The 25815-nt window shown below is 54.8% G+C and overlaps 2 protein-coding genes across 6 annotated transcripts in view; one reads left to right on the plus strand and one right to left on the minus strand.

Annotated features, from left to right (window-relative positions):
• The window catches only part of SLC24A4 (solute carrier family 24 member 4), a 640065-nt gene extending 618507 nt beyond the window's left edge, over positions 1–21558 (plus strand). Inside the window, exon 18 of the transcript XR_007475862.1 lies at positions 21523–21558. The gene's annotated coding sequence lies outside the window, so the exon portion shown is untranslated. The remainder of the gene's footprint in view (positions 1–21522) is intronic.
• The window catches only part of ITPK1 (inositol-tetrakisphosphate 1-kinase), a 162968-nt gene that overhangs the window by 118715 nt on the left and 18438 nt on the right, over positions 1–25815 (minus strand). For 3 of the 5 annotated variants that reach the window (XM_033419169.2, XM_033419191.1, XM_004262353.4), the window contains one exon: positions 4103–4127. The exons of 1 other annotated variant lie outside the window; for it this stretch is intronic. In XM_033419169.2, the coding sequence (XP_033275060.1) occupies positions 4103–4127 (25 nt within the window). Of the gene's footprint in view, positions 1–4102; positions 4128–4992; positions 5091–25815 lie in introns of those variants that run through there. One more of the 5 variants, XM_033419178.2, reaches the window with a different exon arrangement.

A 25815-nucleotide genomic window follows, 5' to 3' on the forward strand; every position in this document is an offset into this window, starting at 1 on the left:
TGACCATAAAGCTCTAAGTGTCAAAAGTTTTCTTCTGGATTGAATTATTATTACTATTAGTACATAACTGATCAATATCACAGAGATATATTATAAATTTGTACAAGTAAGAATCATAAAAATTAAACCTTATTAGAAATACATCTCAGAAGAGATGAATGGTAATTTTTTTTAAATTATTTCACATATCCAGAGATGACTATTACCGACTGCTAGAATAAAGCAGTGTTTATTATCAATTCTATCTCCATTTTTCAATTTTTATAGTGCTGAAACCACCTATTCAAATAAATTTAAAAAATGGAAAGGAAAGAGATTTACCATAGCAAATTCTCTGAATTCCTTTAGAATTATACGGCAAGAATTACAGTAATTTATTATCAAAACTCATTTTTAATGTCCTATCATCTGACAACTCAATCAGGCCCTCTTTCAATTCTGTTGCAAGCAAAGAACTGGACCTACCTCACCTGCCCAGGATCCTAACAACCAGTCACATGCTGCCCAAGAAGGATGTATGCCCCGGGGTCACACATCACGTGCAGATCTGCCTGTGGGTAATGAGAGTGTGTGCTTCTCCTGTAGACAACCAGCTTCCAGTATGCCAGGCGCGGTGCCAACTGCTTTACCCAAATTAATGCAATTTGTCCTCACAGCAATCCCAGGGGACAGGCACCACTACTATCCCCATTTTACAGACAGGGAGCCTGAGGCACCTGGGGGTTAGGAAACTGGCCCGAGGTCAGATGGTCAGAAACATGAACCCAGGCCATCTGGCTCCCGCCCCCACTACGTGCACTGCCTCTGTAGAGACGGATGGAGGGCCGACGGGAGAGTTTACAAGCTCCTTCCCAAGCAGATCAGCTGTGGGAACTAACACATGAGTTGGCTGAAGATCTGCAAGAGTTACTTTCTTAAATGTGCTCCCACCCCCTCCTTGGAGAGGTTACACACAAATGCTTCCTTCCATTAAATGGCATCATTGCCTGGTATACAGTAGTGCCCAATAGATGTTAGCACCCATAGTGTCACTACTGCCATTCAATAGCTGGAAGAACAGCTCTCGTGACCAAGACAAACACTGCAGGTCTTACCATCATTTTACAGTCTTGGTTCCTGACCCTAGGTCTCAGCATGCTTTTTTTAAATAGTAGCCAAAGCCCAGGTAATAACAGGTATGGAAGCAAGGAGTAAACCGAGCCATCTATTAACAGGCAGGGGAGACCCAGTTATCAGAAAAACCATGGGCTTTACAGACAAACCAACTGAACTTAAATCCAACTCGACCACTTACCAGTTGAGTTCCCTGAGGGAAGTCACAACATTCTGAACCTGTTTCCTAATCTCTAAAATGGACGTGAAACACCACTCACATTACCAGGTGGCTGCACAAAATGGGACAATGGCCTTCAGAGCACCTGACACAGGAAATGCCGGGTGGAGGCTGGTGGTGTGCTTACTCTCACCCTCTTCAGTCACTGCCACCCAGTGACTGGCAAACGCCCATCTCCAGCAGCCAGTGGCCCACCAGCCTGGGGTCTGGTGCACAGAGGCTCGGCTGATTTTGGAAAAAAAAAGCCAAGTGGCTTGGTTTCCAATTTTTGCAAAGAGCCTTTTCTCTACGTCTTGAAATTTCAAGTTCTCCAAACACTCGGGGATGCTAGGAGGAGGTGAAGAGAGAGGTGTCGTGGTGGGTTTTATTTTTAGATGTCGGCATGGAAAGCTTCCAGCCTGCCTTCACGCTGGTCCCCAGCCACCACTTCCTCCCTCCCTCAAGGCATCACCAAAATGAACAGTAGACCCATCAAAAAGGATTTCATAACTCTTCTTCTGCCTGGTACATTCTAAAACAATGGCTTCGGTTTCTCATTCCACCCACAAAGTGGATTAAAGGTTTTCATCTTCCCAGGAAGCCATGTAAAGAGAACACACTGACCCCTCAGTTGTCCCTGACATCCTGAAGCTCCAAGGCACCCTCCCCGGTCCCCCCTCCTCTCCCCTCCCGTGGGAGGGGTGGCATCCCACTGTGCTATAGTCCAGGATCTGGTGTGAACAGAAATCAGGTATTGGGGGTAGAGCATATCTCTTCACCTTTTAAGCAGTGGTTGTTCGTGAGCACGCGAATTCATTTCCTCTAAAAACAGCTCCCAACAGAAATTTCCTCATGGACCCTGATGGGAGGCTGTAGCTAACCTCAGGGAAGCACTTGGCCCTTCACACGGTAACCTCCAACGATCGCTCCAACTATGGGTCTAGGCCTTGGTGGTGGGTATAGGAGCATCTACAAAGGATCTGGGGGCTTCCAAGGTAACCATCAAAAAGGACTGAGAGACAAAACTAAGCCAAAGCATCCTGGAGCAGGAAACACCTAAGCTCCAGAATGACACAAATACAACCGCACCTCCTCTGCCCACTGTTGGACCCCTAGCAGGCATTACCAATCGATCCCTGTCCTCAGCCATTCATGGATTTTAGAATCCTCCAGGCACCCACTACTAATCAATCAGAAATGACGCTGAAAGCATACTTTTTAGTAGGCTTCAGACCTCCCCCTTTCGATGGATGGAGAAACTGAGGTCCACAGAAAAGCTCAGTGCAGATCATGAAACTGCAGAGCCAAGATGAGGCAGGATGAAAACTACACAGCTGCTCAGAGGCTTCTAGAAACTACCTCCTCTCCCAAAACAAACCTCAGCCTCGGGGTGACAAGTTCAACCCACAAGCTATGAAGAGTGAGGCCAGGAGGAAGAACTCAGCAGCCGGCCACTCTGGCAGCCAGACAGAGGCCCCCAGCCTCACCCCACCAACCAGGCCCACCGTGGTCCCAGGAGCGGAGCAGCTTGAAACCAACACCCACAGAACCTACTAGGTGTGGGGAGGGGGACTGGGGCCGGAGTTAACACGGAGGGCTCCGAGAGCTTCTCAGCAGGCTTTATGAAAACCTACTGCAGATACTGTATCAGAGGGCCAGGCTCCCCATCGGCCCTGAGGTAGCCCCGGCCTGGGTTACCCTCTCTGCAGCTACAGCTGGAAGAAGGGCTGCCAGCCGAGCTGCACAGACAGGCAGACTCACCCTGGACAGGGACAGAGAAGGCGACAGCAAGCACAACCAGGCCACCCTCGGGTCTCACCAAGACCCACCGCTACCTGCTAGGGAGCAGGCAAAACCTCTGGGGCAAATGTCACAGCCTGCCCCTGACCAAGAGCTGAGGGAATCGTCATGTCGACACAGAGAGCAGTGGCCCCCTTCCCATCCCCCAGGAGTTGTCATTGCCAGGACAAATGCAGCTGGCCAGAGGGATCCCCTGGCGTGACACACCCAACCCCACCCCCCTCCCTGCCTCCCCACTCTCAGGCAGATCCAACCTCCCGGCATTACTGCTGAGGTCCAATGCGGTCCGGTCCGAGCTTGTCATCTATTTGGGGCCCACAGGGCAAGCCCCACCCTGCCCCACCCACCTCCCCCCCCCAGGAGAGTCTCTCCAACCATCCTCCCTTCCCCAGTGAGCTCCTGACCCAAGTCCAACCCAGGGTGAGGCAACACAGGGGTCAGGAGCCCCCACTGACTCAGTCCACACTCCAGGGGCCAGGGGTACATCGGGAGGATCAGATATGGCCACTGAGAGCAGAAAAGGGGTGACAAGGGGGAGGGGGACGAACCCTGGGGCAGGGGGAGGAGCATCGGTGGAGAAGACGATACCACGTCAGCCATAATACAAGAATGGTCCAGGGTAGGAGAAGGCCTGTCCCCAGAGCTCTAACAGCCGAAGCAGAGCCCCTGGGGGCTGGAGCTCCCTGCAGCGGAGCCTGAGGACAGGCGAGTGGCTGGGTGGCTACGCCCCTCACCCGGCCCATCCCCGCCCCCACCAAGGGCGCCACAACTCCCGCACCAGCAAAGCAGAGCAGTTCCTCAACCCCGACACACCACCAGCTCCAGCTCGGTCCCGCCGGGGCGGCAATCACGTCCATCGCACGGGGAGAGAAGTTAAAAACGAGAGCACGTAAGGAGAGGCCAAGCGCCCAGACTCTTCAGGGAGGGGGGAACAGTGAGGGCTGAAGGCCCCCCCAGCTGAACAACGGCGAGGGTGTGGTCTGTACTCACCTGCACGACTTCTATCCCTCGCTTCCTGTGGAGAAAAACAAAGAAAACACAGGTTACTCCAGCAGGCAGGAAGCATCCTTCCAGAAACTTCACTAGGGCCAGCTGGAGGCAGAGCAGCGAGGAGACTGCAGCTGCACCGCTCAGGCCATGGTCCCCAGAATGGCCTTGTTTTCAAGGGGGAGGCTTATGAACTCCTAGCCAGCCCTCAAAGCCACCTTGCGGCTGAAAGAGAGGGCTGGGTGCCCAGAGGAAGCCGGCTAGAGGCCACTCACGGCCAGCCGTCCCGCACACCAATCCCGGGGCCAAGGCTTCGGGGGCACAGCTCCAACCTGGACCACCCCAAGACCCTCCCACCACCGATGGCCTTAACCCAACCCCCCAACCCCACTCCCTCCCGGGTCAGGTCGGACACCTTGGCCCAGTCCCTCAGGCCAGCCTCAGCCCATCCCACCGCAGCCCATCCACATTCCCACGTGCAAGAGGCCCCAGGCCCTTCAGTCCTGCCCGGCTGCTTGTCCACTGCTGGTCATCTCTGCCCCACTGACATCCTGCCCGCCCTCTGAGCCTGGTTCAACCACCACGGTCCTCGCCAATATCCTTCCAGGCCTGGACTTCGCCTTCCCCGTATCTCCCCGCACAATCCCAAGGCCGCCGTGCTCCCACACGCGTGCCCTCACTCACCCCACCCCGTGGAGCCTGGGTTGGGGTCCGTGTCTCCAGAGGAGCACACAAAGGCTCCCTGCCAACTCCCCCACCCACAGCCCTTACTGCAAGCGGTTCAGGACACACAGGGCTGCGTGGCATCTCCAAGCCTCGGTCTCCACCCTCCATCCCAGCCTTCAGGATTCGGCTCTGACAGACGCCCTCCCAGGAAGCCTTCCCAGACTCACGGCGTCCTCTCCCGGCCCGCACATGCCGGGTCAACTCGGGGCACCGCTTCCCAGCCCATGGTTCCGGAGCGCCGACCGGCTGTCCCCTGGGGGCGGAGCGCGTGTGGACCGCAGACAGCACGCCAACAGCCCGGGCCGTGTGCGCTTTCCTGAGAACAGAGGCTGAGCCCCCACAGACACTCAGAGGAGGCTATGATCAGGCGAGGTCAAGGCCTGGGGCTCTCTCGCCCTCACTCCCTCCTTGGAGCAGGGTCTGAGGCAAGTTCGCTGTGCGCCCGCCTGGCATCCAGACGTCCCTGAACATAGACACAGGAGCCGCAGCTCAGTTCCTGTGCCTGGCCTGGCCCTTGGGGGACAATACAGATGCAACAGCCACGGTTTGGGCCCCCGAGAGCCTCACAGCCTAAGGGAGGAGACGACACAAAGCCCCAGAGGAACCTCCAGGCCACGGTGAACAGGCGTGGCACCTCACACGGCACAGCAGGGGTGACACCCGCCAACCCTCCCAACAGGCATTTCCCAGCACCTTCCGAGCACCGGGGCACAGAGTGGAAACTCACAAGGAGGCCACCACATAAGACAGCAAGGCACAGCAGGTGACCAGGTCACACTGCAGGACGTGCCCGGCTGCCCGCCCCTCCACACCCAACACCTCCCAGGACCCTGGGCCCCGAGGAGCCCCATCTGAAAACCACAGTAGCTGATGCTTTCGGGGCCCTCGCCGTCACTCAGCTTTCTCTGCAGACACCTCCCAGGACCCCGGGCCCCGACGAACCCCATCTGAAAATCACAGTAGTTGATGCTTTCAGGGCCCTCGCCGTCACTCAGCTTTCTCTGCAGTTCTGGAAGGAAAGGCAGCCGATATGCATCTGCTACCACGATTGCATGAGGGGACGGGCTGGACACGACAGCACCGCCCTGGGCCACCAGAGCCCACGGCAGGGGGACAGACGGCGTCACTTAGAACCCATGTCACACCCAGGCGTCGGCTCACAACCCACGCCATTCATTTCTGAGCCCTGTGGACACCCCAGAGCCCCTGCCTCATCCCCAGACCATCCTGGCGCCAAGGGAGCATCGGTGACGGTAACCCGCCATGGTCACGTGGCCTGTGGCCGTGACTGGCTAGGTTAGGCGCAGCGCGCCTCCTCACCCTGCCAGCCCCCACCCGCAGCCCTGGATGGGGATCTTCAACAGCTGAGGGGGGAGCCTCAGGGGACGAGTCTCGGGGACAGACAGACGGCCTGCAGGAGACAGGCCCGTGTGTACGTGACCACGCCAGGTGGAGAGGGCTTCAGCCAGGCGCCGGGCCCGGCCTGGCTTCTCCCTCCAAGTTAATTCTCTCGGCATCCAGGTTATCCCGGCGTGTGGCTCTCATGTCCTCAGGAAGGCAGCTGCAGTCACTTCCGATCCATCCACATCAGACATCAGCCCAGACAGTTCCCACCCTCCTTACCCCTGTCCTAAAATACAAACAGGACTATAACTTTGAAAACAGATGGAACACGTAAAATAAAAGAAACAAAAAAAGTGGTCTCGAGGACAGACTGACAACCTGAAGTGGGGCTGAGCTCCCAGGAGCCAGTGCAGTTTCTCTGCAGCTCAGAGCACCAAGAACAGGATAAACTGCACCTCTGGCAGAAAAGACAGGGCTTCGGTCCCCTTTCCACACACGTCTGGCCACACGTACACCAGACACCCTCGTGGTGAGAGGAGCTAAGGCCCACCGAGCGCTCATGGCACCTTCCGCGGTGATTGCCCATTACTCTAACCGGCAAGCTGAGGCCCGGCTGCCTCAGGAGAGCGGGTGCTGGCTCTGCAGCTGGGCTCCCCACACCACGCAGTCATGGCGCAGCTGGCTCAGGAGGTGCCAAGAGGGCAATCCTGGTCTCCATGCCCCAGGGCCTCAGTGTGATGGGGAGCCTAGGGACACAAGCAGAAAACCACGTTCCCTAGGGTGGTGGGATGCCACGCACCCCATCGCCGCCCACTCAGGAAAATAAGGTATAACCTGCCGGGGCTCCCTTCTGCACCTGAAACCTCTGCAGAACAAAGGTACCAAGAATGTTCATTTCCCGAGCAGCGGGCTCCTGAAACCCGGCCCTAACCAGAAAGTTCAGAAATTGAATCATGACACCAAAGGAGAAGTGGGAGGAGGGGGCGAAGGAGGGAGGGAGACGGGAGGGGGAGAAGGGAAGAGAAACCAAACCTGTCGTCAACTGAGTAAACTGCTCCTCCTGAAAACCCCAGCTCCCTGACCTCACCCCACAGACACACTTGAATGGGCAAAGCGTTTCAGGCTGCGGACGTTAACTGCCCCACTGCCCAAGACAGCAAAAGCCTGGCAGCGCCTAAACCCCCCAAAAGGGGCCACTAACAAACTACATGCAGTCAAAGGAATACTATGCAGCAGTTAAAAGAACAAGGAAGTGCTCCAGGCCCCATAATGCATTTGTCATCTCCAAGACACTGCTACGGGAAAGCAACGTGCAAACCCTGTGGGCCGTAGACAGTTATTTGGGTTAAGCACAACACCCAGGACAAAAAAGACGTGCTTGCATATATGCAGAACGAATCTGAAAGTACTACCAGAAAATAGTTGTGGCCTGGCCTCTAGTCAAGGGCAAGGGCAAAGGTGGCTGGGAGGTGATGTGAGGACACTTCCTTTTCACTGTGCACCCTCGTGCACTTCTTGAATTTTGTGCCAGGTGCCTCTAACGCATGTCCCAAAACTAGGGAAATTTATATTTTTTTACAAAATAACAGTTGTCAGCATTCCCAGGGTCTGGCATAGAGTAGATGCCTGGTGAAGGCATGGGTCAATCGACCAGTTGATGCAGTGAAGAAGAGGAGCTCAGGATTTATCTAGAAAAGCTCCCCTGTGCTGCTCAAAGAGGAGCCGCCATGACACCCCTTCCGGGGCCACGGGACTGTCACGCATCAGAGCACCCAGTTTGGATGCTAAGCCCATTTAAATACTTGGGCACCGGGGAAACAGATCGGGAGCGAACACACTGCAGTGTTAACTGTGGCTGCAGCAGTGAACTGATGTGTGGTTCTTTTCATTTTCTGGTAGTTTCTAAGTTTTCGACAATGAGCATAGATACTACCTCTAAAATTATAGAAAAAGTAACAATAAAAGTAACAATAAAAGTTAAATAATTAAAAATTAAAACCTGCATCTCAAGAAAATGCAGGCTCTAAATTGTCATTTCCTTGATAAATATTGGATTAATAAGTTTTGGACAGAGGTGTACCTCACAACTCATAATATAAACCTGCTTTTCCAAAAGCTGGATATCCCATAAGGGAGGATCCGTTTTGCAAAAGGGACCTCCCTCTCCAGACGACCAAGGAGAGCATACCCTTGGGGAGTTTAAAATACTTACAAAACGGAGTATCTTTTCAGGGTAGAAGACACAGCAATCAGAGAAGGCTTCAAGGAGGAGGCGGCATTTGCCATTCGAACAAAAACTGAAGGGCAACTACAGACAGACACTGGGGAGAAGAAGTTAAAGAGGAATAACACGAGGAGTGTTCCCCCTTCCCAAAAGTCATCTGGGAGTGTGGAAGCATAAGCCCCACTGAGAGGGCAGGCGGGGGCGATGAGAAGTGGATACAAGATGCAGGCTGGGCACAGCCCAGGGGCCCAGAATGTCACCCCACAGGCCAGTGGGTTCCAAATGCCAGGACAGATGACTAAGAATCACCCCTGGGACTTGTCAAAAATACTAAATTCAAGGTCCGGTCCCAAAGGCTCTGATTCAGGAGGTGAAGGGCAGGGTCTGAGAGGAACTCGGGGCTCGTCCAGCTCCCAGGTGTCCTCTGGAGCTGCCAGGTGTGGAACAGCTGCTCGTCCCCAAGGAGCAACTCCTGCCGCTTGAGGAGCAGTAGGACCAGATATGCCCGGGAAGGGGCGGGGTCCTGTTCGTTCAGGGGCAGCCCCTCCAGGTCTTGGGGACAGGAGTAGAGGTCACGAAAGAACCAGAGCTAGCTGTGATGCTCACAGTCTGGGTGCAGCAGGCTGAGAACGCACGCCAGCACCAGGGACGGAGCATAGCAGGAAGACGGTAACTTCTCCATTTTTTGACCGCAGTGGTGCCAGGAGGTGGTCAGAAGCCCCCACTGAGCTGAGCAAACAGTTCAGGCCTGTCTGGGAGGCAGGCAGACGTGGAAGAGGTGGGGGGCGTCCCCACGAGGAGAACGCGGAACCAGACCCAACTGTACCTCGTGCCTCACTTTCCTCACCTGTCAAGCGAGGAGAATCCTGGACCCCACCGCACAGGACTGCTGGGCCCACGCTGGGGCTGGGGGCCTGTTACTTCTGTTCTGCCCTGCCTTCCTGCCCTTTCAGAACTGCCCCTCCTCTATCCATGTGATTCTGATGGGCAAACAGAAAACTGAGGCGCTGCAGCCCCTCCAGGGGTGGGCACGTGGCCTGGCACCTCACTTAGCTGCAGGATGAGCGCGGGACCCCAGCCAGACCAGACCGGGGCCTTTCCAGGACGGCTCCTGGGGCAGTGTCAGCAGCACGAAGGGCACGTCCTGGAAACGTCTGAGGACACCATGGGCAGACTCTCAAGAAGGAGGCTACACCAGGAAAAAAGGCCAGCTCTCCCTTGCCAGAGGCCAAGGCCCCAATCCAGCCGGCCTAGAGCCTGCCCTCTCTAGACTTTCAGTTGTGGATTTTGAGTTTCTGTCACTGGCCACTGTCTTGCCTAATACAGCAGAGCTTAGTAAGTAAGAGCAGCACCCACTTCCTGAAGACAAAAATCACCCCAAATGACACGGTGTGGGGGGGGGGGGACAATACAGGACAGGAGTCCAGTGAAGAGGACCAAAAGCAAGAGGACTAGAAAAGAGCAAGGTCCCAGAAGCCAGGGAGGCAGGACCATCCAGAGGCACCAGCCCAAACCACTCAGAGGCCACCATAAGGCCTGAGACTCAGCTGCCGGGTGTCGCACCAGGAAGGGTAACAAGGTACACCTTGGGACACCAGCAGGCCTGCCTCACAGCACAGCGGGGCCCGCGAAAACCAGCAGCAAGAACAGGACGTGTTGCTGAGCAGCCCCGGGTCTCAGCTTTCACATCTGTTAAATGGGTCTGACCCTTCCAGACCTGCCAGGGCAAGTATGAGAACCGAGGGCTGCGGGCAAGTGAAGCACATGCAATGGTGAGTCAGCAGGGAAGAGGGGATTAGGCCGAGACAGCGGTACCCTCTGACCAACACGGAAAGAAAAGTCCCGTGACAGCTGGGAGAATTCCAGGTGCTCTGAGAGAGCAGAGCAGCGACCAAAGAAGAGTGAAGTCTGCCAAAAAGGGGGCCCTTGGGTTCATCAAGAATCGCTTTCTTGGGACTTCCCTAGCGGTCCAGTGGTTAAGAGTTCGCCTTCCAATGCAGGGGGTAGGGGTTCGATCCCTGGTCGGGGGAGCTAAAATCCCACATGCCTCGCAGTCAGAAAACCAAAACATAAAAAAACCCAGAAGCAATATTGTAACAAATTCAATAAAAGACTTTAAAAATGGTCCACATCAAAAAAAAAAACAAAAAAAAAAACTTTAGGGACTTCCCTGGTAGTGCAGTGGTTAAGAATCCACCTGCCAATGCAGGGCACACGGGTTCGAGCCCTGGTCCGGGAAGATCCCACATGCCACGGAGCAACTAAGCCCGTGCATCACAACTACTGAGCCTGCGCTCTAGAGGCTGCGTGCCACAACTACTAAAGCCCGCGTGCCTAGAGCCCGTGCTCAGCAACAAGAGAAGCCACCACAATGAGAAGCCCACGCACTGCAATGAGGAGTAGCCTCCGCTCTCCGCAACTAGGGAAAGCCCCCGCGCACAGCAACGAAGACGAAACGCAGCCAAAAATAAATTAATTAAATAAATTTAAAAAAAGAATTGCTTTCTCACGATATGCAAAGCCACAGCCACCTGCCTCCCACCCAGGCACAGCAGAGGGCTGGCCACAGTGCACAGCAGAGGAAGGATAATCCCGCTGGGGAGGGAGGCTGGCCAGGCTGCCTCGGAGCAATTTCACAGCAGAGGGGATCAACCCGGAAACACAGGTTTCCCCCACGCCAACAGGCAGGGAGAAAGAAGCTGCACCTGCACCAGAGCTAAAAACCACTTAGAGACGGGAAGTGTGTAATTATATAAGTGGAAAGCCAGGCACATTCACATCCCAGCCATTTGCAGCACAGCTTGGTAATCACCAGATTTCAGGAGCCCCGAATAACAGGCCCTTTCGCACTGCGAGGCCTGCAGGCAAAGCCCCTGCCCCCGCCTCTCCCCAGCCTGCAGAAGGCAGGGCCTCGAAATGTCTCCCGAGGACTCAGGGTTCCCCGAATAGGCGGCTGGGCCTTCTCTTTCACCCGAGTGCGCAGAGGGACACGCTGTCCCCACCACCCCAAATGCCACACCGGCACCACCACCTAACCCACGCTCCAGAACAGCCCCTTAGGAGCCCTCCTTGGCTCCGTCCTCCTCAGGGACCCCACACCCCAGCACAGAGCATGGATGTGAAGGACGCCTGGCTCCGTGCCGCTGACCCCTGCTAGGCTAAGAGCTAGTAAAGTGGACATTAATGGTGACCACCAATATGACAGTTCTCCTCCTCCTGGGCGCTCCCCTGGACGGACACACACACACACACACACACACACACACACACACACACACACACACACACACACACACACACACACACACGGGGTGGGGCACAGACGGCCCCCAAAGCCATCCCACACCCACTCCTGGAAAGAAACCTGGCTGGGTGGCTATGAAACCAGGCTGGGAACCAGAAAAAACTCTATTTAAAGAGGACCTTCAGCTTAGCAGTGGCTCTCAACCAGGGCAATTTTGCCCCAAGGGGACATTTAGCAACATCCGAAGACATTTTTGATGGTCAGACCTCGGGGAAGTGCTCTTGACATCCAGAGGGTGGAGGCCCTACAACGCACAGAACAGCCCTTAAACAGAGAATGATCTGCAACACAGCACCGAGAATGAGAAACGCCGAGATGCAGAGGACCAGCCCTGGAGAGTAACGCAGGCCCAGAGGGGACTCTGAATGAGCTATAGAAAAACGTGTTGTTGCAAACCTCTCAGGGATGCCTGTTACCGTAGCCTAACCAGGCCTAACCTGACTGATGAACGCTCCTTGAGGAATCGGGGCTTGTGCCCTCTGTCTACACCCCAAATTCCTAGCACAAGGCATCTGGAGGCGCAGCACACAAGGCATCGGGGGTGGGGGGAGTGGCACAAGTCCCTCCCTTTATCAAACCCCCTCAAGAGAGACCCTATGCTACAAAAACACTCAGGCCTGACCCAAGTCTGTGCCTCTGCGCAAGCTGTCCCCTCTGCTGGAACGCCCCTCCTCCTCTGGCAAAGTCCTGCTCGTCCATCAGGGGAAGCTCAGACATCATACCTGCCGAGAGGCTGCTCCCAGCCCCTTCCCTGGGCAGAAGTAATGGCTCTTTAGCCACACAGCCATGGACACTCAAAAGACTGCTCTGTGCTCAGTTTTGGGCCGTGAGCCCCCGAGGTCTGAGAGTTTGTCCTTTATTCCAGTGCCCCGTGCCCACCACCGACACCCCCCACCTGGCAGGTACTCTGCAAGCACTTCCTGAATGAAAGAGGCTGACAGCCTCCAGTCCATCCCTGAGTGTCCCTGCCCGTCTGCATCCTCGGCAGCCCGGTTCACTTGTCAATGGTTTCATAATTTGGATTTGTCTTCTCTTGGCAGTGCCAGAAATCGAAATGGCCCAATACAAAGGCAACATACAAAGAGAATTTTAAAGCCAGTGCAAACATTTGAATTGTTTGGACAGCTCCAAGAAAGAACCAGATGAACTGGAAGCTAGCATATGTCTTTTTTTCTTGGGGGGGCGGTGGCGCGGGTGGGAGGTCAGGGGGAATGTAAAACCCTTCCCCTGATTGCACAGTCACCACCTCCGGTAACTGAAGACCTTCCCCCATACTAGGTGCCCCACCTGCAGGAGGTGGGCCAGAGGGTCCCGGCAGTGGCATGAGTCAGCGTGTCCCTTCCGACCTAGAACGAGCCCAGGGGATGCCTGGAAGTGGCTTTTCCTCATGAACCCAGGATGTGGGCAAGAGGCAGAGCTAGTGACTCACCTTCCCGGCATCTCCAGGAAGAAAACAGAACCACCAGGGCCAACAGGCCTTTGCTGTGGAGGCGCATGGCAGCACAGGGGCTGAGGCACTTTAAAACCCCACCCCCTCAACTTTCAGGGTGGGGAAACTGAGGCATGGGTGGAGATTACCCAAGAATGTGTTCTGCTGCATCCAAAGTGTCACGTTTCAGATTAGAAATCGCCCTGACTTTTCATCTGAAAATAAATGTTGAAATTCCCTTAACGCCTCCACTTTTCAATATAAAAATTCTCTACTTGAAATTCTTTTTAGGTCTTTCACTACCCCCTTGCAGGTGCTAAAATTTTTCCTTCTCATTATTAAGGATGGGCCCTAGGAGCGGGAGACCCACAGGGGCATCAGGAGGGGTTGGTTCCAGCGCTTTCCCCCACCCCCAGCCCCAGCAGTCAGTCGACCTGCCTCAGGGCTAATGACTCAGTCGGTTCTCTTCAGAGCAGTTTCTTATTCCCAGGAATGAGAAGTCTCTTTAACATCAGCCCAGTGAACAAGGTAAGCTCCAGCAGGAAGGGAGACAGGAACCCCTGTGCTGATATTTCTGCCCTTTGGACCCACTGGGGGAGGGAGAAGCCTGCCCAAGAAGTTCTGAATTGTTTTTAGCACCTATCCTCAAGGTGCCACATGCTCTCAAAATAACTGCACAAGTGTGTGTCCCAGGACTGCTTCTGGGACGCTGACACTCTTTCACAGGCTGCATTCCAGAGCAGATTAAATATCTCCATCCACCCAGATCCTGCTGCTAGCACTCCCTTACAATTGAAAGCTCCCTCCAGCCCCAGGGCTGGAATCCAAGACCAAGAGAAGGGTTCTTTGAGCCACCATGGTTGGGGCGGGGGTGGGAATCTCTGCCCTGCGCTGTGCTGGAACTCCAAACACAGGAGCACAGAGCTCCCCGTCTGACTCTCATCAGACATTTGCTGGCCACGGGGCCCTTGAACACAGCAAGCCCCTGGGCGATGGCGGTGAGCACGGGAAGGTTTCTGAAGACTGCTGCTTGAGCTGAGCCCCAGGGGTGGCCAGGAGGGGGGCTGCCAAGGCGTACCAGGAGAAGGCTGCCGCTACAGCTGGGGCAATGCCAGGGCCTCTGGGCACTGGGGTTCCCTGGGCCCCTCTGCCATAAGCACCAAGGCTGCTGTCACATCAAAGCAAAGGTGAGGTTAGCCCCATCCCCAATCTCTGAAAACTTAAACCACAAGCACCTTATTCAAATACTTCCCCAACCCCCAACTACTTTCAGGATAGGGGGTTGGGAAGACAGGCCCAGGGAGTCAAGTAACAACCTTACCCATTGGTCTGTGACTAAGGGCAGGGAGTCAGGGCCTGGCTCTGACCTTGACCTAGTCCCTCCTGACAGGTTCTGAAAAAGGCGGTGCATCAGAACAGTATATTCATTTCCTATTGCTGTTTTAACAAATTACTACAAAGTAGGGCTGAAAATAACACAAATGTATTCTCTTGCAGCTCTGGAGGTCAGGAGTCTAAAATGCATCAGCAGGGCCGTGCTCCTCCTGGAGGCTCTGGGGAGAAATCATGCCTTTGCCGTTTCCAGTTCTAGAAGCTGCCTGCATTCCTTGGCTTGTGGCCACATCATTCTGACCTCTGCTTCCACTGTCACATCTCCCTCCAACCTTCCTCTTATAAGGACCCCTGTGATGACACTGGGCCCTCCCAGATAATCCAGGATGGTCTCCCATCTCAAGATCCTTGACCTTAATCACATCTGCAAAGTCCCTTTGCTACGTAAGGGACCATATTCACAGGTTCTGAGGACAACTGGGCGGAGGGGGACATTATTCTGTCTAGCCCAACAACAAGGCTCTCGCAGCTCTGCCACTCCGGAATCTCAGACACTCTTCAAAGTGCCCACATGTGGGCTGGTGGCAGATTAAGATTTGCCCAGAGGTTCGTTGGGGGTCTCGACAGTCACCAAGGAGGAGGCTGGGGCTCAGCCCGCGCAGTGCCCGCAGGACTCCAAAGGGGCAATGGATATAACCAAACACTGACATGGGTCCCTGATGGGAAGAGGCACCCAGGGCCTGGGTGGCGAAGACCTAAGGCCCCAGGCCTGGAAGGCTTGGTTGTAAATTGGGGGAAGCGGTGATATTCCTGACCCTTGGGTCCACCTCAAGGTCTATGAGAAATGCCCAGACCACTTAGGCCTCCCCACCCTCCGCTCCAAGGCCACCTGGCTCCAGCGAAGGCCACAGCTCCAAGCTGCCAAGTGGATGCAAGAGACACTCTCCAAACTCAGGCGTTTGGGGCCTGAGCCCAGCACCTAGGCACACCGGGGCCAGAGAGGGCCTGCAGAGCCCCCTTTTACAGGCCCGGGGTATCAGGCCCTGGCCCCTGCCCACTTCAGATGCACTGAGCGGCAAACTCTAGAAACAGGCAGTGGCTTCACCTGGTGCCTCTGAGACCCTCAAATTTCAGGGAAGGTTCCAAAGGCCTGGATACAACCCAAACAAATGATTGGCAACACCTGTAATTCCTGAGCCCCTCACTCCCCACTCAAGGAAAAAGGGGATCGAGGAAGAGGCAGGGGTAGGAGGCAGGGGCCAGGAGGGGCTATGAGATGGGCAACAATGACCACTTAGCATTCATTTCAAAGGCTGCATTAGGGGGTGTGACTGTCCTATTTCTTCAAGTGAGGACATTTAGAGAGGTTAAGAAACTCACCCAAACATTATGCTAAGTGAAAACAGCCAGAGAGAGAAGGACAAATACTGCATGGCATCACTCCTAAGTAGAATCTTAAACAAAAAAAAAAATCAAACTCAAAGAAACAGAGAACAGAATGGTGGTTTCCAGGGGCTGGGGGTGCGGCTGGGGTCAGGAGGAAATGGGGAGAGCTTGGTAAACAGACAAACTTTCAGTTATCAGAAGAATATGGTCTGAGGATCTAATGAATAATACAGTGACTATAGTTGACAATACTGCATTATATAACTGAAATTTGCTGAGAGTAGAACTTCACTGTTTTCACCAAGAAAAGGAAGGGGAGTAAATATGTGAGGGGATAGATGTGTTAATTAACTCAATTAATCCTTCCACAGTGTGGAATATCGAATCATCACACTGTATACTCTAAATATATTACAATTTTGTCAACTATACCTCAATAAAGATGGAAAAAATACATATGTATTGCAAAAAGAAAAAGAAAGAAAGAAAAGAAAAGGAACTCACCCAAAGACTCACAGCAAACAAGCCACAGCAGAACCACAGTCTAAGGTCTGGTCTGTCAGCAAAGACCGTCCTTGCCCAGCGATCTATGAGGGTGCGGGTCCAGCCAGGTCTGCTAGGGGTGAAGCTTCTGGGATTTCCGGAGGAGGAACTGCTCTGGACAGACCTGCCTCTGCTCCCCCACCCAGCCCAGCCACGCCCCAAGTCTGGGCTGAAATCCTTCCTCAGACCCCTGACCCCCAGGAGCCTGGAGGAGGGGTGGCATGGCCCCTGGGAGGCCTGAGGAGCTGTGACTGGCCACAGGCATCCCGAGACCACTGTGCAGTGGGGACAGGACACGCCTGGGTCACCCAAGGCCCAGAAGCAAGGGGAGCCGGCATGCCTGTTTTCCCCCCTCCAAGGGGCGGACAGCTCCTTCTGGCCACTGTGTCACCTGAAATCCTCACTTTCCAAGCAGGAGGAACCCCTCCTACAAAGCAGAGGGACAAGGAGGCAGATTTTGGCTCAGCTGTAGGAGAGGCTGCCGGCTCCCCAAGGAAGGCTGTCCAGGCAGGTGGCGACGGCCCTGTGGTGGGATGGACTCAAGCCAAGGCTGGCTGCCCGTGTCACAGAGGGGAGACAGGTACATGGGGAAGGGGATGGGGCTAACGTCTTAGGAGGCCTTCCCCATCTCTAAACGTTTCTGACCCCCAAGGAGAAGGAGCAATTGGCCCTCTGGGCCCCCCGAGGAGGACAGAATGAGTCCGGGGCCTCAGAGGGCCCCACCACCAAAAGCTGAAGCCCAGAGCCTCCTCCCTGCAGGCAGGCACGTGCCCCACCTCCTTCCTGCCCGGCCTCCCACCCTGCCAGGCTCTGCAGCTGGGAGCCATGGCAACAGGCCCCAAACAGCCCGAGACATCCCTCCGAGAGCCCCACGCAGGGTGTCACAGCAGCCGCCAACCCGAAGCCAAGAGCCGGGGCCCTGGGCAGAAGTGAGAAGCACCAAAAAGAGGAAGCCCCGGGTCCAGCCAGAGGAAAACGCTTCAGTGCCAGCAAAGGGCAGCCTCCCCGCCCCAAGAGACACAGGCCTCCGTCCCGAGGGCCACCATCCTGCCGACCCCGCCCACCCCCCAGGGGTCCAGCCTGCGACCCTCTACATCTAAGACGTGACTCATCCCCTCCCTGCCCCCCACTCCTTCAGCTGCCCACGCCACACCCCCAGCATTCAAGACCTCTGCAGCAGGTGCCCACCTCCTCATGCACCCCGTCTGCTCCCAGCACACCTGACTCCGTGCCCTCCCCCACCTGCCCACGCTGGAACATCCCCACCCCTGCCCACCATCCACAGCACTGGAAGCCTCTTCCTCACACAGAGGGCAGCCCAAGAAGAAGGTGGCCGAGGAGCCCAAGGAGATAAATCCCAGCTGGAAGGGCCAGTAAAGAGTGCCTTCTCCTGACCTGGGTGCCCCCTCACGTAAAGACAACGCACACAGCACACTCTGTTCCAGTCCTCGTTGGGGAGTGGGGGGCCCGCTTCCCCGAGGCAGGACGTTAACCTGCTGGACAATTCTCCAGGAATGACCTTAACTGCCAGGATAAGAACTCAAGATACAGAACTCAAGCGTCCAATTTGCAGGAGGTGGGGAGAGGAGGCTGTCTTTTTTCTTTTCTTTTTTTTTTTTTTTGGCCAAGGTTTTCTTAAACCAGATTCTTCCTGATGGCTTGCTTTCCATCCAAGGCATTCTTTTACTCATTCATTTATTTCATGCCTATTTCTTCAGCACCTACCACATGCCCAGCATGGTGGACACACACAGTCCTCAAGGAGCTTACAGCATAGAGGGGAGGGTGAACAACCAAACAACTAAAGTAAGTACAACAAGCTGTGACATGCTCTGAAAGGAACACTCGAGGGACTGACAGAGAAGAGGGGACTGTGCTGAGATCAAAAGGCTGAGGAGGGGCTTCCCTGGTGGCGCAGTGGTTGGGAGTCTGCCTGCCGATGCAGGGGACACGGGTTCGTGCCTCGGTCCGGGAAGATCCCACATGCGCGGAGCCTGCGCTCCGCAACGGGAGAGGCCACAACAGTGAGAGGCCCGCGTGCCGCAAAATAAATTAATTAATTAATTAAAAAAAAAAAAAAAGGCTGAGGAGCAGCCAGATGTGTGGTGGGGGGAAGAGCCTGCAAAGCAGCAGGAACAGCATGTGCAAACGTCCTGAGGTAGAAGGAGTTTACAGCAGCTGAAGAACTCAGAAAAGATCATGGAGGCTGATCCATGGTGAGGATTGAGAGGGGCAGGAGGTGTGTCTGGGGCTCTGAGGGGCTGTTTTTTTTTGGCTGTACCATTTGCTGTACCATTTGCTTCCCTGAGCCAAAAAATTTTCTTTCTGCTTAAGCTCATCTGAATTGGGTTTTCTGTCACTTGCATCCACAGAATCCTACAACATCCAAACCAACACATCATATTCTATCACCTTCTCCACCAACCTGGGCCTCAATCTTGAAAGCAAACACTCCCACCCATCCAGTCACCCAAGCCAGAGCCTGCACCACCCTCCACTTCTCTCCCGCTGTCCCATCAGTCACCAAAGAAAGGTTTCATTTGGGCCTCTAGACAGCCAAGGGCTGGTGGTCCCTCTTCCAGGGAGGTGGCCTACTGCACGCTGGGAGGAGGGGCAGGAAGAGAAAAGCAGATGGTCTCTTGGCTGAGGGAAAAAGAGAACCCCCAATAACACTGGCTGGCTGATTGCATATAATTATGAAAGAAAAACGTTATTTAAAATTAGCTTCCCAAATGCGAATATAATTTCCAGCGTCCCTTGCAGTGGGGTTACAATGTCAGCCCAAGGAATGTTTTACCACCAGCACAGATCATTCAGGCCCCTGAAGGCAAAAAATAACGAAGCCAACAGGGGCACCAGTGCTCCCCGAGAAGCACTCCCAGCTGCCCAGGGGAAGCACCAGCCCAGGAAACCCAGCCCAGAACCAGCCCGGCTCCCCTCCACATCTGGCTCAGGGCCCTCCCCGAGAAGGCAAGAGGCATGTCTTTCTTCTTTTTTTCTCTATCTTTAGGGTCTTTGATGTTCAGACTCAAATCCCAAGAGCAGCCAGTTAATAATAACAAGGACAGCTTCAGTCTCTGTACGCCTCCTATACCCAGGTGCTCTACTCTGTGCCTCAGTTTTCCCATCTGTAAACTGGGCGTGACAATGGAGTGTAATTCACAGCGTGCTGAGGACTGAATGACGCCCGGGCAGCCAGTCAACAAGCCTCCCTCTCCCACTGAAGCCTCAGGACAGCACTGCCGGCTCTGCAGACGTGGAACCTGACCCTCAGAAAGGCTACACGAGCTCTTCGGCTAGTGGCTGAGGAGCAGGGATGCAAACCCAGTTCGGCCTGAGTCCAAACTCCTCTGTGTGCCCCTCCTGGCAGAGCTGCCAGGCCAGCGTGCACTCTGACCTCAGCCCACAGCCCGGCTCTCCCCAACCTTGGCACACAACCCTCTTCGGGACTCTGGGTTTTAAAACACCACGGGCTCTGGCTGGGCGGCTGACTTCCACTATTCCGCTCTCTCCCCAGGGGATGCCTTTTAGCTCTGGGCCCTCTGCCTCCTAGGGTCCCCCCATTTAATACACAAGAACCAAGGCCCAGAACTGAGAGGGACTTGAGGTCACAGGGAGGTCACACCCAGGATAAGCCTGGAACTCAGGAGGTGGCGGGCGCCACACTGGCATCCCCAGTCCGCACCAGCACCCAAGGAAGGGAAAGGCTATAAGAGCCCCATTTCAAAGATGAGAGAATCGAGGTTTGGAGAAGTATAAAGGGATAGGTTCAGGGTCTCCAACAAGGGCACAGGAGAGCCATGACCCCCAGGCCAGAGAACCAGCCACACGGAGTGCCCACAAGCACACTGCCATGCGGGCCTCGACGGATGTGTGAGGACAGTGCGCCACCAGAGCGGCCACCAGAGCAGGCCAGACCCAACACCTGGTGACTGGATGGCAACAAAGCCAGCCTAGCAGTGGTTCTCACTGGAAGCAATTTTGTCTCAAGGGACATATGGCAATGCCTGGAGACATTTTTGGTTGTCACAATGGGGCGAAGGGGTGGCACCCAGTGGCTGGAGGCCAGGGATGCTGCCACAATCCACAGGACAGCCCCTAACAAGCAGAAGGATCCAGCCCGAAACGTCAATCGTATGAAGGCTGAGGAACCCTGAGCGACAGAAATCTGTGAACAAGGATTTGGACCTTCCTGGACATAGGGTTGGTTCAAAACAACAAGACTTTCAAATAAATAAATATGCATATGTGTGTGTGTGTGTATTTATGTAAATATGGATATGGGTATGCACACGTGTTTTGCTTGCATTTGCTAGAATATCCTGGAAGCATAAAAAACTAGAAACAATTCAAAGGGGGAAGCTAGGGGTGAAGGGGCACAGCTAGGACGAGACCCTTTGCACTCTAAGTCCTTTCTTGCCTTTTGATTTGAATCGTGTGACTATACTGTCTATTTCAATACATTTATATCTCTGAAAATAAAAAAATAACACTTCCCTGCATGTAGAGTCTCTTTCAACTATCCAGCCTCTGGTTTGAAAGCCTCTGGAGCAAGACGACCTGAGGTCAGCCTTCCCAAATGTCTTCCTGACAACGCCGTGACTAGATCCTGGATTCAGATGCCCACAGAGGCACAAGGACAAACCCCAGAGAGTTCCACACACCCCCTGATCTGCCCCTCCGAGCCTGTCCCCACAGGGCAGGGCTCCCCACCCCCAGCTCTCTCCTCTTCACACTTGCCACCACCTGTTGCCCCCAAAATGACGCTCATAAAAGCAGGACTCTCTTTACTTCTTTTTTTTTAATTCATTGATTTATTTATTTATGGCTGCATTGAGTCTTCGTTGCTGTGCGTGGGCTTTCTCTAGTTGCGGTGAGCGGGGGCTACTCTGCGTTGCGGTGCTCAGGCTTCTCACTGCGGTAGCTTCTCTTGTTGCGGAGCACAGGCTCTAGGTACGCGGGCTTCAGTAGTTGTGATATGCAGGCTCCAGTAGTTGTGGCACGCAGGCTCAGTAGTTGTGGCTCGTGGGCTCTAGAGCGCAGGCTCAGTAGTTGTGGCGCACGGGCTTAGTTGCTCCGTGGCATGTGGGATCTTCCCGGACCGGGGCTCGAACCCGTGTCCCCTGCACTGGCAGGTGGATTCTTAACCACTGCGCCACCAGGGAAGTCCCAGGACTCTCTTTACTTTCACGACCCACAGCCGTGCATCTATGGACTCAATGCCCACTTCCTGACCCGGTAGGCAGATGAACAAGCACCCAAGTCTGGGGGGCAGGCCCGACCTCATTCACAGAGGACAGGCCCCCCAGGTTCTGGAGCCCCAAGAGCAGAACTGCCCACTGCTCTCAGTCCTTCGCAGGAAGTCCTCTAGACCTTCAACTACCCCAGTGAGGAACCTGAGTGCAATGAACACCCCAAATCCTACACAACTTCCTCCCGCTGCTGCCCCTACATGGTCGGGCCTTGGCCTAACTCTCCCTCCCCTCCCCCAGCCCCACAGCCAGCGGTCAGCAGGTTTCCACACAGTGCTTCTCAGACGTGAGTGTGTAACGAGCACAGGCACCTCCCGAGGACCCCACCACAAAGCAGATTCTGCTCAGCGGGCCTGGGGCAAGCGGGCTCCTGCCACACCCTGAGCATGAGGTCCTCAAGCGTCCCCAGACACCAGCCCAGTTCACCGCCATCTGCCACCGCACCCTCTGGACCCCCGTCACCTCTCGCCTGGATAACCATGGGTGCCTCCCCCTCCCCACACCCAGAGCCCACCTCTGATCTGTCCTCCATGGGAGCTGGCCAGTGGCCCAGCTCACATGCCTGCTGGGGCTCCCACAGCCTTCGGGACAGGCCCAGACTCCTGCAGGGATGGCTCACGGGGTCCTGTGCCACCTGACCTTGACTCAAGCCTGCCCCAAATGCCAAGGTCCAGATGGACTGGATGGCACTGGGCTCCCGGGACGCTCCCTCCAGCGTCCATGGCCTCGCTCCACCCCTCCCAGCAGGGAGGCTCTGGGGGTCACCCAGCTCTAACCCTGAGGGGTCCGGTAGAGGTCACTTAGCCTCGGCAAGAGCCTCCAGCCTCCGTTTCCTCCTTGGTTCAGGCCTGAGGGCCTGTGGGGTCTCCTCCTCCCCACCTCCCAGAGGCCGGGGGTGGAGGAGGGGGAGAGGGGGAGGGGGGCAGGGGGCGGGGTTGCCAGGCAGGGGACGGAGGCAGACAGAGGAAGGTAGCTGCTCTGCGCTGCTTCCCAATGAGAAAGAAAGGAAACAAGCAGCAGGGCTGTATCTGTCGGTCTGCTCTGGAAACTCATCTGTGCCCACAGCTCAGAGGAGGCTAAGAGGGACGTCCCCCCACCCCTGCACACCACCCCTCGCCTAAATCAACAAGAGGCTGTCAGACGGGCTCGTTTAAAAGCCACCATTTCATCATCAAGTGCTTGCCATGTGCTAAGTGCCATCCGTGGGCCTCTTGTCCACCCACTGGCCCTGCAAGTGGGGGGACTGTCACCATCCCCAAGAGAAGCTCAGGGACTTGCACGGACCTCCCAGCAGGGCAGCCAGAATCTGCGCCAGGGGCGGGGGCGGGGGCGGGGGGGGGGTGGGGAACCTCCAGGCTCCAGGCTCCTCACCACACCTGTTCACCTGCACAGCCATACCTGCCGCTCACAGAGTGGGGATGCGCATCAGAGGTGCTCCTTCCCCTGTACCCCACCTCACTGCTCTCTAGATGCTCATCAGCCCAGGCTTCTAGTGGCTCTCTGCAGCCCCCATCTGCCCCTGACCCGACATGTCCAGAGTCCCTGTCTGAGGACCCCTGACCTCACAGATCACACCTTCCCGCATGCCGGCTCGCTACGTGGACTTCCTTAAATCCACACTCCTCTGTCCAGTGAGCTCCTCCAGACCCTCAAAGACCCAGCGGAAGCCTTCCTGGCTCCTCCTAGACGGAGAAAACTGCCCCCGCCCCCCACCACTACTGCTGTTCCGAACATGAGCACAACTAGCGTAACCCTTCAAGGCTTCTATCTCCCGCACACAGCTGAGCCCCCGGGTGCTCCCAGCTTAGTACCGGCTCTAACCCAGACCCACAGCACCACCGATAACACCACCTCCACAACTTTAATACCATCCGCCTCCCGTTTACCAAGGAACCTGGGATGGGGTACTTCCAACATTTATAAATAAATAAATGCGGCAGGCGGTGAACGACAGGGCTTTACATTCGTTATTTCAACTGACACATCAACCGTGAATGTTAAAAAGTGCTTTGCTTATCCTACAGATGTAGGAACTGAGGCTCAAGAGAAGTTCAACAACAGAGCTAGAAAGTGGCAGAAGCAAGGTTGAAACCCAGGTCCCTCCTTCCAAAGCCGGCTCTGGGCACTTTGTTATTCAGGTGGAGGGAGGGGAGCCCAGGCTGCCCCAAGCATACAGAAGAAGTGTCCCTGTGACCGCCCAGCCAGGAGGACGGCCTGCTCCAGGACACAGTCACACACACACACAGGTCCTCGCCCACCTGAGGGCTGAGCACGGCCCCGGGGCACAAGGAGCCAATGCTTTTCAGCTGACACTTAACATTCTCAAGAATAACACGCACAGACAGCCTCAACACCTTGCCCTGGAGCTCTGAACACCGCCCAAAGCTTTCAAAGCGTCATCCATGTTCAAGGGCCATCTTGTGGGGTGATTGGATGGGAGTCTTTGCCGTCCCCTCTCACATAAATAGAACTCAAGCTGCACGCCACGGCGTGGGCAGCCCTGAAGAATCTGGCTCTGCCTCCCTCTCTACTGCTCCCTCCCTCACACCTCACAAGCCTGGCTCCAGCCAAGCCTTCCTCCCTGCTGCTCCACAAACACACCAAGCTCCTTGGCCCTAAGGCACCCCAGGGCCTTTGCACTTGCTCCTCCCCCTGCCTGAGATGCTCCAGACTCTCCAAGGCTTGCTTCTTTCTGACCAGTCAGGTCACAGAAGGAGTCTCTCCTTTAGAAAGGCCTTCGCTCACCACCCTGGGGACAGTCCCCAGATGGCTTCACATCACTGCTATCACTTCATTTCCTGTTCCCTCCTGAAATCACCCCTTTACCTCACTGGTTGACATGTCTGTTGCCCACACACACCTCCCCCCATGGACCGGAGCTCCAAAGGACGAGGCCTTTTCCATCCTGGCCATCCGCACCCTTTGCAATGACTTTGCCGCTGCGACCAAGCCAGCAGACTGGCATTAGTATCACTGTCCCAATTTCACAGACGAGAAGACCGAGGTTCACACAGTTAAGCTCTTTGCCGAAGGTCACAAAGCTAAAAAGTCACGGAGTGGATACTGGACCAAGCTGTGTCTCCCAAAATGTCTTCTCTAAGATGCTAACATGTCAAACGCAAAACGCTACGTCAAAGACAATAAGGTTTCTTTCTGGCAAGATGTCTTAGGATTTCTAATATGCTATCGTGTGTTTTAAATCCCCAGGTATGCACTGCTCCCCAAACTTATGTGACCATGGAACTGCTCGTTGGTGGATTATCTCGTAGAAATCTTACAAGATAATTGTTCTAAAGAATACTTACACGTCATCCTTCCTGAAAATCTAGGCCAACTGTGTCAAACACGCAGCTTTCACCTGGGATCCATAGAACCTTTGCTTCAGAGAGCCTGTGGCATTCTCTGTGTTTTGGTATATGTGTATTATTACATGTCATTTCTTCAGAATAGGATCTATAGCTCTCATCAGAATCTCAAAGATCTCCACAACCTCTAAGAAAGGTTAAGAAGCAACTGTTCTACAGAAACAGGTGATTTATGTGACAGCCTCAATATTTCCCTGAGGAAATTCCATTTTTGCACTAAAAAAAAGAAAAGAAAAGAAAAGAAAGAGGTGAAGTTCATTTTTCTCACCCCCTGAATCCGGGTGGGCCTTGAACCTTGTTTGGCCAACAGACTGTGGTGGGGAGACCAGGCCTCCAGAGGCCTTGGAAACGCCCATTGTCTTGGACCCCTGCCCCCTGGATAAGAGCACACACCCAAGCAGCCTGCTGGGCGATGAGACACTCATGGCCGGCTCACCCCCATCACCCTGGCTGAGCAGAGGCCAAGCCGCAGAAGCAGAGATCCTGACTGACCAGCCGCTGACCGCAGATACACAAGGGAGCCCAGCCCGCACCGCCACGCCGAAGAGCAGTGAGCTCACAAGTGGTTACTGTTTAAAGGCGCTACGCTGGTGCTGGTTTGTTATTCCACAATAACTGATAAAACTCTTACTTACACGTAATGGAATCAGAAAGGGAAGCAAGGCAATTATATTCACAATGATATCCAATGCAGCATTATCCACACCCACAAGAAAACTGGAAATAATCTAACTATTCAATCATAAGATTATATCTCAATATATCACAGCGTAGACACCCAACAGAGCTATCACATAGCAATGAAAAAGGA

This window comes from Orcinus orca, chromosome 2, assembly GCF_937001465.1.
Source record: "Orcinus orca chromosome 2, mOrcOrc1.1, whole genome shotgun sequence".
NCBI lineage: Eukaryota > Metazoa > Chordata > Mammalia > Artiodactyla > Delphinidae > Orcinus > Orcinus orca.